The 14,140-nt window shown below is 43.4% G+C and overlaps 1 protein-coding gene across 6 annotated transcripts in view; it reads right to left on the reverse strand.

Annotated features, from left to right (window-relative positions):
• Positions 1–14,140, reverse strand: part of gramd1ba (GRAM domain containing 1Ba) — a 561,758-nt gene that overhangs the window by 350,414 nt on the left and 197,204 nt on the right. For 3 of the 6 annotated variants that reach the window (XM_070894374.1, XM_070894371.1, XM_070894370.1), the window contains exon 4: positions 1,393–1,419. The exons of the other annotated variants lie outside the window; for them this stretch is intronic. In XM_070894374.1, coding sequence (XP_070750475.1) covers positions 1,393–1,419 — 27 coding nt within the window. The remainder of the gene's footprint in view (positions 1–1,392; positions 1,420–14,140) is intronic. 6 annotated transcript variants of the gene reach the window in all.

A 14,140-nucleotide genomic window follows, 5' to 3' on the forward strand; every position in this document is an offset into this window, starting at 1 on the left:
ATGACCCTATTCCATCCTCCCAGTTTCTGTTGCATCTGTTCTGACGATGCCACTAATTCCTTCACTTCTGCTCTCACCTCTTCCCCTCCCTCCCAGAACCACGATAGGGTTCCCCTTGTCCTCACCTTTCACCCCACCAACCTCCACATTAAACGGATCATCCTCCGCCATTTTCACCACGTCCAGCGTGATCCCACAACCAAACACCTCTTCCCCTTCAGCATTCAGAAAGGATCGTTCCCTCCGAGACACCCTGGTCCACTCCTCAATCACCCCAACACCCGCTCCCCTTCCCAAGGCACCTTCCCGTGCAACACCTGCCCTTTTACCTCCTCCCTTCCCACTGTCCAGGACCTCAAACACTCCTTCCAGGTGAAACAGTAATTTACTTGTACTTTTTGCAATTTAGTATACTGTATTCGCTGCTCACGATGCGGTCTCCTTTAAATTGGAGATAACAAATGCAGAACACTTCCATTCAGTCCGTAAGTGTGACCCTGAGCTTCTGGTCGCCTGTCACTTCAGTTCTCCACTCCACTTCACTCCCACTCAGATTCTCTGTCCTCGGCCTCTTACATTCTTCTAACGAAGCCCAACGTAACTTGAGGAACAACACCTCATCTTTCGATTAGGCAATTTACAGCCTTCTGGACTAAACATCGAGTTAATCAATTTCAGACCATAACCCCTATTTTTTCCACATGCCAGCTGTTGATGATTCTGCATTCCCATTTGCACCTCTTCTTGAGTCATCTTTTGTTCCTTTACTTGCCTCATTACCATCTCGTTTTGCTTTGTATAATCATACCTTTTGTCATTTAATCTCTCCTGCCTTCCACCCTATGACAGAGCTTCCTTTTTGTTCTTTCTTCCCCTCCTCCTTTTGCTGCCCCTGCACTTGCTTAAAATCTGTTACATCTCTTAACTTTTTCCAGTCCTGACGAAACATCATAAACCTGAAACGTTAATTCTGTTTCTCTCTCTAACGATGCTGCCTGACCTGCTGAGTATATCCAACATTTTCTGTTTTTATTTCAGATTCCAGCATCTGTAGTATTCTGCTTTTGAACTAACTGACTATACCACTCAGCTGCTGAAATCTGCTCCTCGAAAATGTATACACGCAGAAGAGGCACATAACTATCATCACTGAAGAGGCCAATAGGCAAGTACAAATCTTGTCTCAGATTTACACTGGGGTACCATTACTGGTACTTATTCCCGCACTTTTACCTCTAACTGCATGTTTGTGTTAGTTCGGACAAGAAATTCCAGCAATATATATTATATCTCAATTTAATGTACAGTGCAACAAACCTCCAATGATACACAATGAAATGAACTTCATATTATCATATGTAATGCCACTCTATCACTACAATAAGCACTTACCCAAATCTGTCAGTAGTACTGTCTGACCTGAAATAGAAATAACAGAGCATTTAACAAAAAAACATATTTTGTAATAAATATAAAGTATGCAACATTCAGCACATTTATCTTCTTGGGGTTTGTGTTAAAGCTTCATGTTCCCAAGTGATTCTGCAATAATCACTCAAATGATTGGTAACATTAAGATATACAGAGTTTCATTTAAATTAAACGAATTAACAAAAGATTAATTTTAAATAAAAATAAGTACCTCTGGTCAATCAGACTCTGAAGGAAGCAGGCAACTGGATCTGCATTTGAAGGCTGCCAAATATCAAATACAGGTGCAACATTCCAAATCTGGATTTCTGAAAATTGTCCGAAATCTGGCCAAACCTGAAAGCTAGCACAGATTCTGTCCCGAGGATACTGGATTTCAGACTATTGATTTTCTTGTCTGAAATCTGGCAAAATCCAAAAACCATCACAGACTCGGTCCAGAGGATTCCGGATTTCAAACGTTGTACCTGTACCAGGGTGACTTGTTTGCCTTCAACAATATTTGAATGCCAGCTGATCAAACATATCAAAGGCACGTTTAAAAACAAACACGTATTGTGCTCATGCCAATTTTGTGGTCAGGGGCAGAGGAGATATTTTTCCGATCTCCATAGCTATGATGGCAGTGCCCATTGTTATATGATTAGGGCTTCCATTCTAGAGCATGAACAGCCTTGGCAAATATCTGCACTAGGATATTTTTCTTTGCTGCATAGTCTACATTCTTGCATTGCAATGGAATTACTACTTCATTAAAGAGTAACGTCTGTCCATCCAAAGTTAGATATTAAATTTCAATTTACAAATGGACAATTCAACTGTTCAAAATCATTTATCTTCTTGCATCACATTTATCTTCTAATCAACCGTAAAGGCAAGAGGTGAGATCCTGGCTGAAGATAGACCTGTATTTGATAATAAATTTGACTCCACATAATTTAACGGCTAATCCAAGTGCAACCCTATTTCAACCATAAAATTCCAGTTTAGCAAAACCCATTTCTGATTTTATATCAAGTTACTAATCCAAAACCATTACAATGGAGAATCTTCATCCCAGCATAGAAGATAATTATTCCCCAACAGTCTAGATATTCCATGCCCAGTCAGCACAATCAACAGAGTCAACCTGTAATGGCTAAGAAAGAGATGTGTGTTTTTTTTTTAAGTACATAAATGTGGTAAAAAAGTATTGAAGCTACTTTTCTAGAAGAGCAAACTAATAACTTCCATGAAAAAACTACCAATGGTTTTTCAGTAAAAGGTCAGGGAATAGTGGTTAATAGATTTTTTAAGCAAGATAAAGGAGAGGCCCTGTACCAAACAATGGGGGATAAGGAAATAACTGGTGGTCTATTGTTAATAACTATAGTATATAGGCTGAGGGCTGTTTACTCCCCCATTCTCTATAACACAGCCATGGACTGATAACAATCTAAGGGCTATTATTTCTGGTTTTAATCATTTTTGCCTGTTTTTTGTGCGATAATCGTGGCGAAAAGAATTCTTTTAGCGCTGGGGTACCGTTATCGCCAGAGCTCGCAAAATTCGTCAAACGGTGAAGATCGTTAGCGATTGCGATAAGTCCAGTGTTGCACAACTGAATTTGTACGGCGGAGCTGAAATTTGCGACCGGAAAAAAAAATCCGTTCTTTTGCGCATGCGCACATTTTTTTTTATCATCTTTTTCTTCTTCCCGCGCTTTTGATCAGCTGTCAGGGAGCGCCCGCACTTGCGCAGTACACCCAGTGCTGAATCAGCCATTTTTAGATTGCATTCATGATGGAAGAGATGGGAGCAGGCAGCGAGCAAGAAAGTTCAGCAGTGAGGCAACCGAGGCCCTCGTCACTGCTGTGGAAAGGTGATGGGCAGAATTAAACAGGAGGGGTGCAAGCAGACCCTCCCCCAGCGATTTTTCATCACATTTGGACCAACATAGCTGAGGAGGTCTCTTATATCGACGGCATCCGAAGAGCCCACACCCAGTGCCGCAAGAGGTTCAATGACCATTGCAGCGTTGTTAGAGTAAGTAATATTTTTATTGGTCCACTTCTTCATTACTTAAATTATAAATCTGACACATGTTGGTATAGGTAGGCTTAGTGTTGCACCTTATTTGCCATGAATGATCTTTACACATTATTAAGATTGCTTTCTGAGATCTTAAAAGATGTTTCTGCATTTCGATGTCTTCCTCATGAACCATGTGCAACTTCCAGGGCCATTAAACAGAGGAGTGTATTAAATGCACACAGCATGTTAGAAGTGCTTTGATGGCTATCTGTGTGTGCCACAAGAGCCCTCTGATAACTATTCCCATTGTCATCTTTGCAGGGAAAGATGTCCCACAACCGTCGGGAGCAGCAGCAGACAGGCGGCGGTCCACCCAGAAGCATGCCTCGAGGGGAGAGTGGCTGGTCTGATCGGTGTCTCGGGGAGAGCAACTGCCTATGGGGATGCAGAACCCCCGTTAGTGAGGCTAAGTCCTGCACACTCCCCGGGCTCGGCTGGGGCAATGTGATGTAGTGTCCATTGACTTGGGTTGGGGCAATGTGATTATAGTGGCCCTAAAATCCCGGCCTCCCGGGTCCGTATGGAGTGGGTACGGACCAGGGAAGGCATTGCAAAAGCCCGTTTTCAGCACATAAGAACATAAGAATTAGGAACAGGAGTAGGTCATCTAGCCCCTTGAGCCTGCTCCGTCATTCAACAAGATCATAGCTGATCTAGCCGTGGACTCAGCTCCACTTACCCGCCCGCTCCCCATAACCCTCAATTCCCTTATTGTTTAAAAATCTATCTACCTGTGATTTGAATACATTCAATGAGCTAGCCTCAACTGCTTCCTTGGGCAGAGAATTCCACAGATTCACAACCCTCTGGAAGAAGAAATTCCTTCTCAACTCGGTTTTAAATTGGCTCCCCCGTATTTTGAGGCTGTGCCCCCTAGTTCTAGTCTCCCCGACCAGTGGAAACAACCTCTCTGCCTCTATCTTGTCTATCCCTTTCATTATTTTAAATGTTTCTATAAGATCACCCCTCATCCTTCTGAACTCCAACGAGTAAAGACCCAGTCTACTCAATCTATCATCATAAGGTAACCCCCTCATCTTTCGAATCAGCCTAGTGAATCGTCTCTGTACCCCCTCCAAAGCTAGTATATCCTTCCTTAAGTAAGGTGACCAAAACTGGCACGCAATGCGCATGCACCAAAAACCAGCTTTTCCGATCCGTCAAGTTTCAGGCTTGACAGATTGCACGCATCTCGGGGAGAAGGACATTCCCATGGCAGAGATTGGGTTATTTGTCCAACTCTTGCCCTGCAAATGTCCTTAAAACTCATGCGCCTGGCAAAAGCAGGCCCATTAGCCTACTTTCACCAGCGTAAGAGTTTTAAAACATACAAAAACATATAAAAATAAAATTAAAAAAAACACATTTTAGTGTTAAAAACCCTGCCCACAAAGGTAAGTTTATTTTAAACCATAATTAAAAAATTTTTTTTAAATTGGCAAATTTTTTTTTTCAACTTTAATTTCAATAATGTATTTATATAAGGTGTTTTTTAAATTTATGTCGTGTTTGGGTGTATTTCTCATTTATAGTAATAGGAGTTCACAAAACTCATAATACTATGAATGAGAAAATACTTTACTGTGATTGGGTGTCCAGGCCCACGACTCCTACGGACGTCCCAACGTGAACGCGCTCCATTGCGCAAAAAGAGGAGGCCTCGAGTCCAGGGTCTCTGGGGAGCGTTCGACCAAAAGGTAAATGTGCATCTTTTCACCTATTTTTGGTCAAAATGTCCACGGGAAGAAGAAACCGGGATTTCAGGGCCAGTGTCTCTGGTTGGGGCAATGTGATGCAGTGTCTCTGGACTAGGGTTGGGGCAATGTGATGCAGTGTCTCGTGACTACATATAATGGAGTAGTGGTAGTGCTTCAAATGAGCCTGTACTATGTGATCTTATTCATGTCACGCTGTCCCCTCCCCTGCTGCTAACCATTCGTCTGTTGTTTTCTATTTCTAGATGAGGAGTTGCATGCGCTAAATCCTTCATGGAAGCCTCCACCTTAGGCCGTCATGTGGGGGTTGGGGGAGTACAAAGGCGTGGACGAGGAACTTGAAGGAGAGGAGCAGACCGAGCAGCCTATTCCGGGGGTGGGCGGGGGGTCCGATGCACTCGGCACCTCTTTTTCCTCCGGATAACACCTCGTCCGAGAAAGAAACATTCCCGGGCTCTGAGCCATCCGAGGCCCCGAGTACAAGCAGCATGCAGCAATGCACTCCTGGGGTTGAATCCCGTATGCCAGCTCTCCGAAGGGCGAGTCGGCAAAGCCAGTCTGCTGACAGACAGGCGGACACGCCTGGAAATGGTGGGACTGTCCAGGGAGAGCATTCAGCTCAACCCCACAGCTCCTAGTGGTATTGGGTAGAATTCCCGCAAGCATCGTGGCACTATCTGTGAACGTAACAGAGGTCAGGGTACAGATTGTCCGTGCGAGCCGAAACCTGCGAGACTGTCAATGCCCATGCGCAATTGATGGCCTCCATCTTTCACACTGCAGTCCCCAGTGTCACACCCAGACCCACATCACCTGTGAGTGGCAAGGCTGAGCACGATGCTTGCCACTCAGAAGCCGGGCCTTTCATACCCCCGAGCTTCTCCAGTGGATCCACACATGGCATCTCCATTGTCTCTCCCCCCATACAGCAGGACTCTGGCCGCCTTGCTGCACGAACTCTTGGTGCCAACTTGAGTAGGGTCATAATATGAGAGCGCGGGGTTAGGGTGAAGGCGTGGGGGGCAGGATAGAAGAGCCGGAGGTAAAAGACATTTGGTGCAGGGATTGTTGATTTGTTGTTGTTGCTATTTTATAAAAGTTTTAAAAGTTTCCCAATTCTGTTAAGTTATAAAGTTATAAAAGTTCACAATAATGTTAAATAGATTTTATTCCAGTTTCTCAATTACATTTACAATGTTTAATAAATTTATTTTGTTCCCCTTAACCATTGCTGTGTCGTGTCTCATTTGCAGAATAAGTGGAGGAATATTCAACATGGTGGGAGAGTGTGGCTAGGCAACGATCAATTGTGCCATTCACTCTTCAAGCAAAGTGATGAATTATGAGCTGCTGACGTTAAGGCTTTTGCAGTGGTGAAAGCTCCACGAGGCCTCCCCTGTGGTGGTGGTGGGGGAGGTATGGGTTCCTCGCCAGACTCCTCGTCATCCTCCTCTCTCTCCTGAGGTGGTCCTGCAATCCCCATCGGCAAATCCTGTTCCCTCATGATGGCCAAGTTGCATAGCATGCAGCACACCACAATTAACTCAGAGGACTGCAGGAAGCCTCCAGAGTGGTCCAGATATCGGAAGCGCTGCTTGAGCACTCCAATTGTCTGTTCGACGATGTTGCGTGTGGCTATATGGCTCTCATTACAACGATGCTCGGCTTCTGTCTTCGGGTTCCGGAGGGGGGGGTCATGAGCCAGGTGGCGAGGCTGTAACCTTTGTCCCCCAGCATCCAGCTCTGGCCTTGTGGTTGACGCTCAAACAGGCATGAGACACTGTTCTCACACAAGTTGAAAGCATCATGGATGCTCCCTGGATATTGGGCATTTACTGCCATGATGCATTGAGTATGGTCGCAGACGATCTGTATGTTCATGGAGTGGAATCCCCTTCTGTTTCGGTAAACCTCTGGATTGAGTAAAGGTGCTCACAGGGTGATGTGCGTACAGTCAATGGCACACTGAACCTTGGGGAAGCCAGCAATTCATCCAAAACTTACAGCCCTCTCATTCTGTGCCTCTTTGGTCATTGGGAAGTTTATGAAGTCCATCTTGCGTGCGTACAGTGCAGTAATCACCTGGCGAATGCAGCAATGTGTAGCGTGCTGCGAGATCGAGCATATGCCCCCAGCTGATGCCTGAAAGGAGCTGGAGGCATAGAAGGCAAGTGCCGCAATCACCTTCACCTCGACGGGCAGTGCAGTCCTGTTGCTGCTGGTAGGCTGTAGGTCTGCCTTTATGAGCTGGCATGTCTCTGTGACCACCTCTTTTCGGAAGCACAGCCTTCTAATGCACTGTGCCTCAGAAAGCTGCCGGTATGAGCGCTGTTGCCTGTAAACTCGTGGGGGTTAAGGCCTCCTCCCCATACGTATGCGACCTCTTCGATTACGCTCAAAATGCTCATCAATAAGCCTTCTTCCAGCTCGACACTGCATAGAAAAAGCAACCGGGAATAATGGCTGACAAAGTATAGCCCCCTTAAATATCCTTTAAAACGAACTATAAACTCACATAAAACTTCAGTGTGTAAAACGCAGCCTTCTTCTCTAAATCCTATTATGCACTGAACTTCTGCTCCGTTTTCAAGATGGTGCTGTTAGCGCTGGGTGCATCCTGGGTCTGACTGATTCTTTTCTGGCGGGTTCCCGGGCGGACAGTAAATCGGGCAATATCACCGAATTTATCCGCTCAGGGCGCTAGCACAGCATTGCATACCGATTGAAACGCCAAACAGTGAAAACATTTTAGTGCCGCTACAAAACCACAGCCAAAATTTCTGCCCAGGCGCAAAATATTGTGCAATATTCAGCGCCAAAAATAGTCGTTTTTGCGCCAACCCAGGCAGAAAACCGGTCGCAAACCTGTCGAAAATCTTGCCCTTAGATTCATTGAGAAGAAACGATCTAGAGAAGTGCAACTACCAATCGATTGGAATTGTGGCATCTGCTTCCAGGTAGTACATCAAGAGAAACCTGGATTTAATTTAGGAGGTAATTCCATATTGTCTCTTCCTCTCCACTACAGCTTACAATGTCTGCTGCTTCAACTTTCTGTGGCCTGAGCCAGACACACTCTAAAGAGAATGACGAAAAAATGAGCAACTATAAATACTCTTATTTAACTTAACATATTTGATAGTAATTGCCTTGCCTAATTGTGTGTGGAATGAGGCTGAAAAAGTGCAACTATGTGCACTGTGGAGCTTAATTCCAGCATGTTGGCCCCTATTTTCCACTTGCTCGATTTTTGGCACCCGCACATGTTAACGTACGATTTTTTTGTATACATTTGCGGCAGAAAAAAAAAAATCGGGACTTTAGCCAAAGAAATATTTCAATTCAGCGCTGTGCTCTCTGAAGTTAGTCTGGGCTTGGAGCTTCAAGTCTGCGCTAAAAACTCTTTGGGCATGCGCGAAAAGCTGAAGTTGCCAGGACAACCAGAGACACTGAAGCCTGCTTCCCTGAAAGAATGGTACCCCACCATTGCCGAAAGGGCATCGCAGGACCTCACCCCTGCTGAACCCGCGGCCACCGCACCCCTCGGCTGGATCTGTTGCCACCGCTGCCCCACCATTGGACCCGCTGCCACCCCCGGCCGAATGGCCCTCCCGCTCCCAAACGTCAACTCGCAGGGGCAGCGGGATTGAGCAGGGAGGGCATTTGGCCCGGGGATTGCAGCAGGTCCAGCCAGTGGGGAGCAGTCCTTTCGGCCTGGGATTGCAGCGGAGAGAGCAGTCCTTTCGGCCCGGTGTTTGCAGCGGGTCCAGCCAGTAGAGAGCAGTTTTTTCAGCACGGGATTGCAGCGGAGGGGAACTGTCCTTTCGGCCCGGAAATAATCTTTCCTTGCTCCAAAAGAGTTCCCTATGGAAAAAAATGGTGTTTTTAATCATGTATTCTTATTGCCTCGCTTCTGTCCTCTTGTGCCCTGCGCTGATTCCTTAAGTTAACGTATGTTGTTTTTTTGTGGGGCCTTTGGGCAGTGTGCGCCGCACTGAAAAAAATCGTGGACGGCCAAAATCTATTAAGTCCAGAAAAACGGCGCCCGGTCCCGTTTTGATTTGTGTCTGCGGTAAAAATGTTTAAACTGGCCCACATGATCGGCGCTGGTGTCCAAACGTTGGCGAAAGTTGGAAAGTGAGTATTTCACGCCAAAAAACATTTGGACGTCAAAAAACGCACAATCGTGGCGAAAATAGAGACCCTAATGCTGCCTAGTTGCAATGGTCAACATCCTGCGTGTCCTTGTCTCAACAAATTGCTTGTATTTTACCCAAATGGAGCTAGTACTATATCCCAGACGCACGCTAGGACAGTAAATCCAGTTACAAATCTGCTGCCATATTTTATTTAAGACAACAGAATATTTTACTTTTATGGGAAATATGTTTTTGTTAGTGTTTGCCATTGTTCTTGTTAAACTGAATTGATGAACTGAATTGTTGCAATTTTTACAAATGGCTTTTTTCGATCTGGAATTCATATAAATTCTCATTACAGAATTCTCTCAGCAAAGTAACTATATACTTGTCAAGGAAGTAGGAAACATGCCAGTAATAGATGTTGTGATTTGGCAGTAAACATCTTCTAGGCTGTTGCAAATGAAAATTTGATTTTATCTCACAAAGGAACCATACAAGATTCTTAATAAGCTCTTAAAGCCATCAGGTAGTTCAAGGATTAGAAATTTCAAAAAACATTTTAAAACACATTTACATATCAGATTCAGTCAGTTTAACTATTGTTCGCAAATTACTTTATAAACTAATATAGATATGCATCAAGTATGTTGACCAGGCTAAATGTGCTTTGATGGCCTTGTGTGAGGAGAGGACAAATGAAGTGTTAGCAGTGGCCTTTTGTTGGGAGATCAGTCTGGGCTTCCTCATCTCCCACTATGGGGTCAATCAATTTGTGCCACTGTCCCTGTATTCCTACTGTGCTGCACAGGCTTCCAGGAAAGTGGCACGGATTGGCTGGTAATTCCTCAGATCCAGCAGAGACTGTATTTTTCAGATAAAAGGAAAGAATCTTTGAAGCTCAAAAAACTTCTAATATTTGCATCCATTCAGATAATCCAATTAGAGGTAAAAGTATTTGAGCTAAGATGTGGAACCAATAAAAGTAACTAACACAACATGTTGATTTTTTAGGGAAATCAACCTACCCTTCATCTCTGGAAGGTGATGACACATGCTGAGTTATGGTTTCAAGAGCAGCAATAGCTCTCGACACTATGTCTACCAAGCCACCAAGAATTTTCATGCGTGACTCTTGACAAAGTCGTACAAGGCAGAAGAATTTAAATCTGTATTATATCCTTCTTAAAAACAGGAAACACAAATTTCTTTGTTACCCAATGGGTTAATCAAACAAATGACTCATGACGTTAGTACTCTGATGTAATTCAGTAGGGACTTTGGTGATTAACTGTCCTGCTCAAAAGAACTGGTTTTTATGTTAATAGGGAAATTGATAATTCACTCAAATTCCGTTTATTAATGCACTAGTGGTCTTGACTTTGAGACTGTGCATCTACCATCTGAATTTTTTGTCACATGGTGCTTCAGATACTCTTGCATCATTTCATGCAGATGTGCAAGCCTATGATCTGGGAATATTCCAGTGACAGATAATGGTGGGAGGGAAAAAGGGGGGAGGGGAGGAGAAGTGGAAGAGGGAAGGAGGAGGGAAGGAGGAAGGAAAGGAAGGATGAATGAATGAATTGCAGGAGAGAAAACTAGTTTCTTTTCCCAATTTTTCCTCTTCCTCACCAGAAGTTACTGGCTGCTGCTGTAGGATGGTACCATGGATGCTAGCAACTCTCTAGTAGCTCCTCCAAGAGGCCATTCTTTATATGCATGTTTAAGCCATGAATGTCAACGCATTATCCAACTATGGGTGGGGGGGTCATTACAGTCCAGTTCTATCTTGCCCAAAACACAAATGCAACTTTTCCAGCACTGATCTCAGCATACCAATCAGGAGCAGGAACCCTAACTGATTCCCGCCACCCACTCCCAGCTCGGTGTTATTGAGGCCAACTGTAGTCCTACTACAGTTAACTCAGCTCTGACCAGGGATTGAACCTGGGGCCAAACTAGTCTTTTGGCTCAGGCCACACTGGGCTGTGCATTTATTCAGTAATCTTTGGAGGAGTTTAGACAATCTATTCTAAAAATAAACTTTCCAACTCAGAACCTGACCACTTGACAATTAGAGCTTAAAGCCTTTTGAAATTTACTCTTCCCCACTTACAGTTCTCATGCCAAGTTGAACCTGATAAAATAAAAGTGCTGACAAATGATTTATGGCTCTGATGCAGACCTAAATCAAACACAGCCACAACAAAAAAAAATCGTAATAAATAACTGGTGACTTTTCCAAGAGGAGGAAAAATTACCCAAGAGGTATTTGAACGTGAACAGCTTTAAAACCCAAGGACTAAAATATCAACTGGGGTAAATGCGATCCCATGCTCTTACCAGGGAAGATCACAGGTCACAGTCAGAGCTGTAGCCTAAACTCTCCAGCCAAGCTTGGCTCTGATCTGGTGGAGTAGAATCACTCTTACCTAACAATCTTCTTTCTGGATGTCCTGCCCACCTGTCTAAAATCTTACACAGAAGTTTTTCGATTGGTAGTTGTTGTAAATGGTGTCCAGAGTGCCATTTCAAAACCAGTCATAGATTATAGGATTAAACAGAATCAATTTAGGTAAGAGAGCAGAGATCTTTTTTTACATAGCGGGATCTGAGGCTGCAGAATGCACTAGTGATTGAAGCAGAGATCGTCAACATTTAAAAATAGGTTATGTAGGTGGTTAAAGGAAAGGGAGCTAAAGGGATATAGAAACAAGTTGTGCACATCGGATTAGGACTACTGCTTTAATTTCAACGTAATTCAATGTAATCACATTCTACCTCTGCAAAACAAATCTGTATCATACAACTGCCATGAGTTCCATGTGTGTTAGACTCTAGTAAAGTTTAAAGAGGTGGAACTGGGGCTATTACAAACATTTGGAAAGGCAGTCAAGTGCAACTGACTGATTAGACTTCCGATATGTTGTGCTGCCTGAAGAAAATTAGACAAAAAACCAACATTATCCCCATTGCCTGATCAATGAAAACACATGTAATTAGAAAAATCTGTGTTTAATTCTTCTGCTTGGATCAGGAGATCTATATAATGATTAGTAAGAGATTTAGTCCATTGGAATTCTGTGCACAAATCAGGCCTTCTTCATACATTTGGAGTAGACATTTCCAAAGCACAGTAAAATCCTTTGTCTGCATATTCAAGAATGTCCACTTTCCAGAGTGACCTTGGGCTAGAATTTCCAAAAAATCCGCCAGCGCCGGATTTGCTGGCCAAAATACGGCTAAGATTCTCAAATTATAGCCGGTGAAAAATTCCATTAACAAAAAGAGAAAAATCTGCCCAGCGAAAAAAATGGACCTTACACCCCAATTCTCAGCGGAAAATGGAATCTTGAGCAATTCTCAAAAAAAAGTCGATAATTACTAAAATTTACACCAAGGCTGCGGGTTGGGCCTAAGAAGGAGAAAAACAGAAAAAAGAATTTTTCAAAAAACGTAAAATAAAAAAATCAGAACAACATTCTCAGGACTCTTTTCACTTAAATCACTGCAAGAGAATTTTAAAATAATTAGTAAAATCCCATTTACTTTCCTTTTTTTGTAGGGCTACTTACCTACCGCCCAGCACCGCCCAAATCCGCTGCTTCTTGTGGGTGTTTTTTTTTCTCCAACTTACCTACTGGTCACCGCTGAGCCAAAAATCGGGCACTGGTGGTCTATGGACGGTGTACGCCGGCGGTCTGCTCCCCAGCGGTACTTCGAAACTGCTGGCGGTACTCAGCTGTGAAAATTTTCACCGACCCGGTTCTCGTCCAAAACGACCAATACCGCCGAGAAACCGGGCAGCACCGCAATGGAAATTCTAGTCCAACTTGAAACAAAACTATGGCCCGTGTGATGTGATCATAACACACTACTTCCCATCTCCTAAGAATTACGTTACTAAAATTGACATTTTCTACATAACTATAGAAATTTACAACAATAAGAAAAGCCACTTAAAATTATACATTTTCAATCAAGGTTTAATTAACCTGGAATTTGGGTTCCCTACAAGTTAATAAGGTAACGCTATATGCTCGTTTCGCATTTTGAAAATGCATCTTTATGGAAGAGATATAGGAACTCTAAGCTTACTGACCGGGATGTAATTCTGAAGGTGTTCCTCCAACTTTATCCCCCCATAAACCCACTGGGTTTACATATATCAAGTTTCCAGAGAAGCCAGAAACTACTCATACCTGACAAGAGGCAGAAATATTTTCACAAAGTCTTTTGGAAGCAGCCGATTGTTTTAACATTGTCATGAGCACCAATGACCCTGATAAGCATAAAGTAATGTTTAACCAACTAACATGCTGCTGAATATGGAATAAATAAATAGAATGTTCAACATACAATAGCACTTGGTCACATTTTTAATCCAAATATTACATAAATATTGACATTTTCTACATAGAAATTTACAATAAGGTAAGCCACTAAAAAAATAGTTAATATTCTATACCCAAACAGAGACATTAGGTCATTAATCTCAGACATTAATTCAACATATCTGTTTAGACTGTCAACAGAGGAAACTCCCCAGGGAAGTCCAACATCACCGTCATTACTGCTACTCCTAGCAAAATCCATGCCATCCCAACCCCAACTAGAACATCAATAAGTGGCTAAAGATAGGATATGCTGATTGGAGGTAACAGTTGCACGTGCATTTTTTATAGTCTAAAGGGGACAAAGGCCACATGTATAGCTACCATGACACACGTGGTACTTGGCTTAGTGATTTGGGCTACCTGCTCCAGGCTATTGTCGCTG

Source organism: Pristiophorus japonicus, chromosome 11 (genome assembly GCF_044704955.1).
Source record: "Pristiophorus japonicus isolate sPriJap1 chromosome 11, sPriJap1.hap1, whole genome shotgun sequence".
NCBI classification, from domain to species: domain Eukaryota; kingdom Metazoa; phylum Chordata; class Chondrichthyes; family Pristiophoridae; genus Pristiophorus; species Pristiophorus japonicus.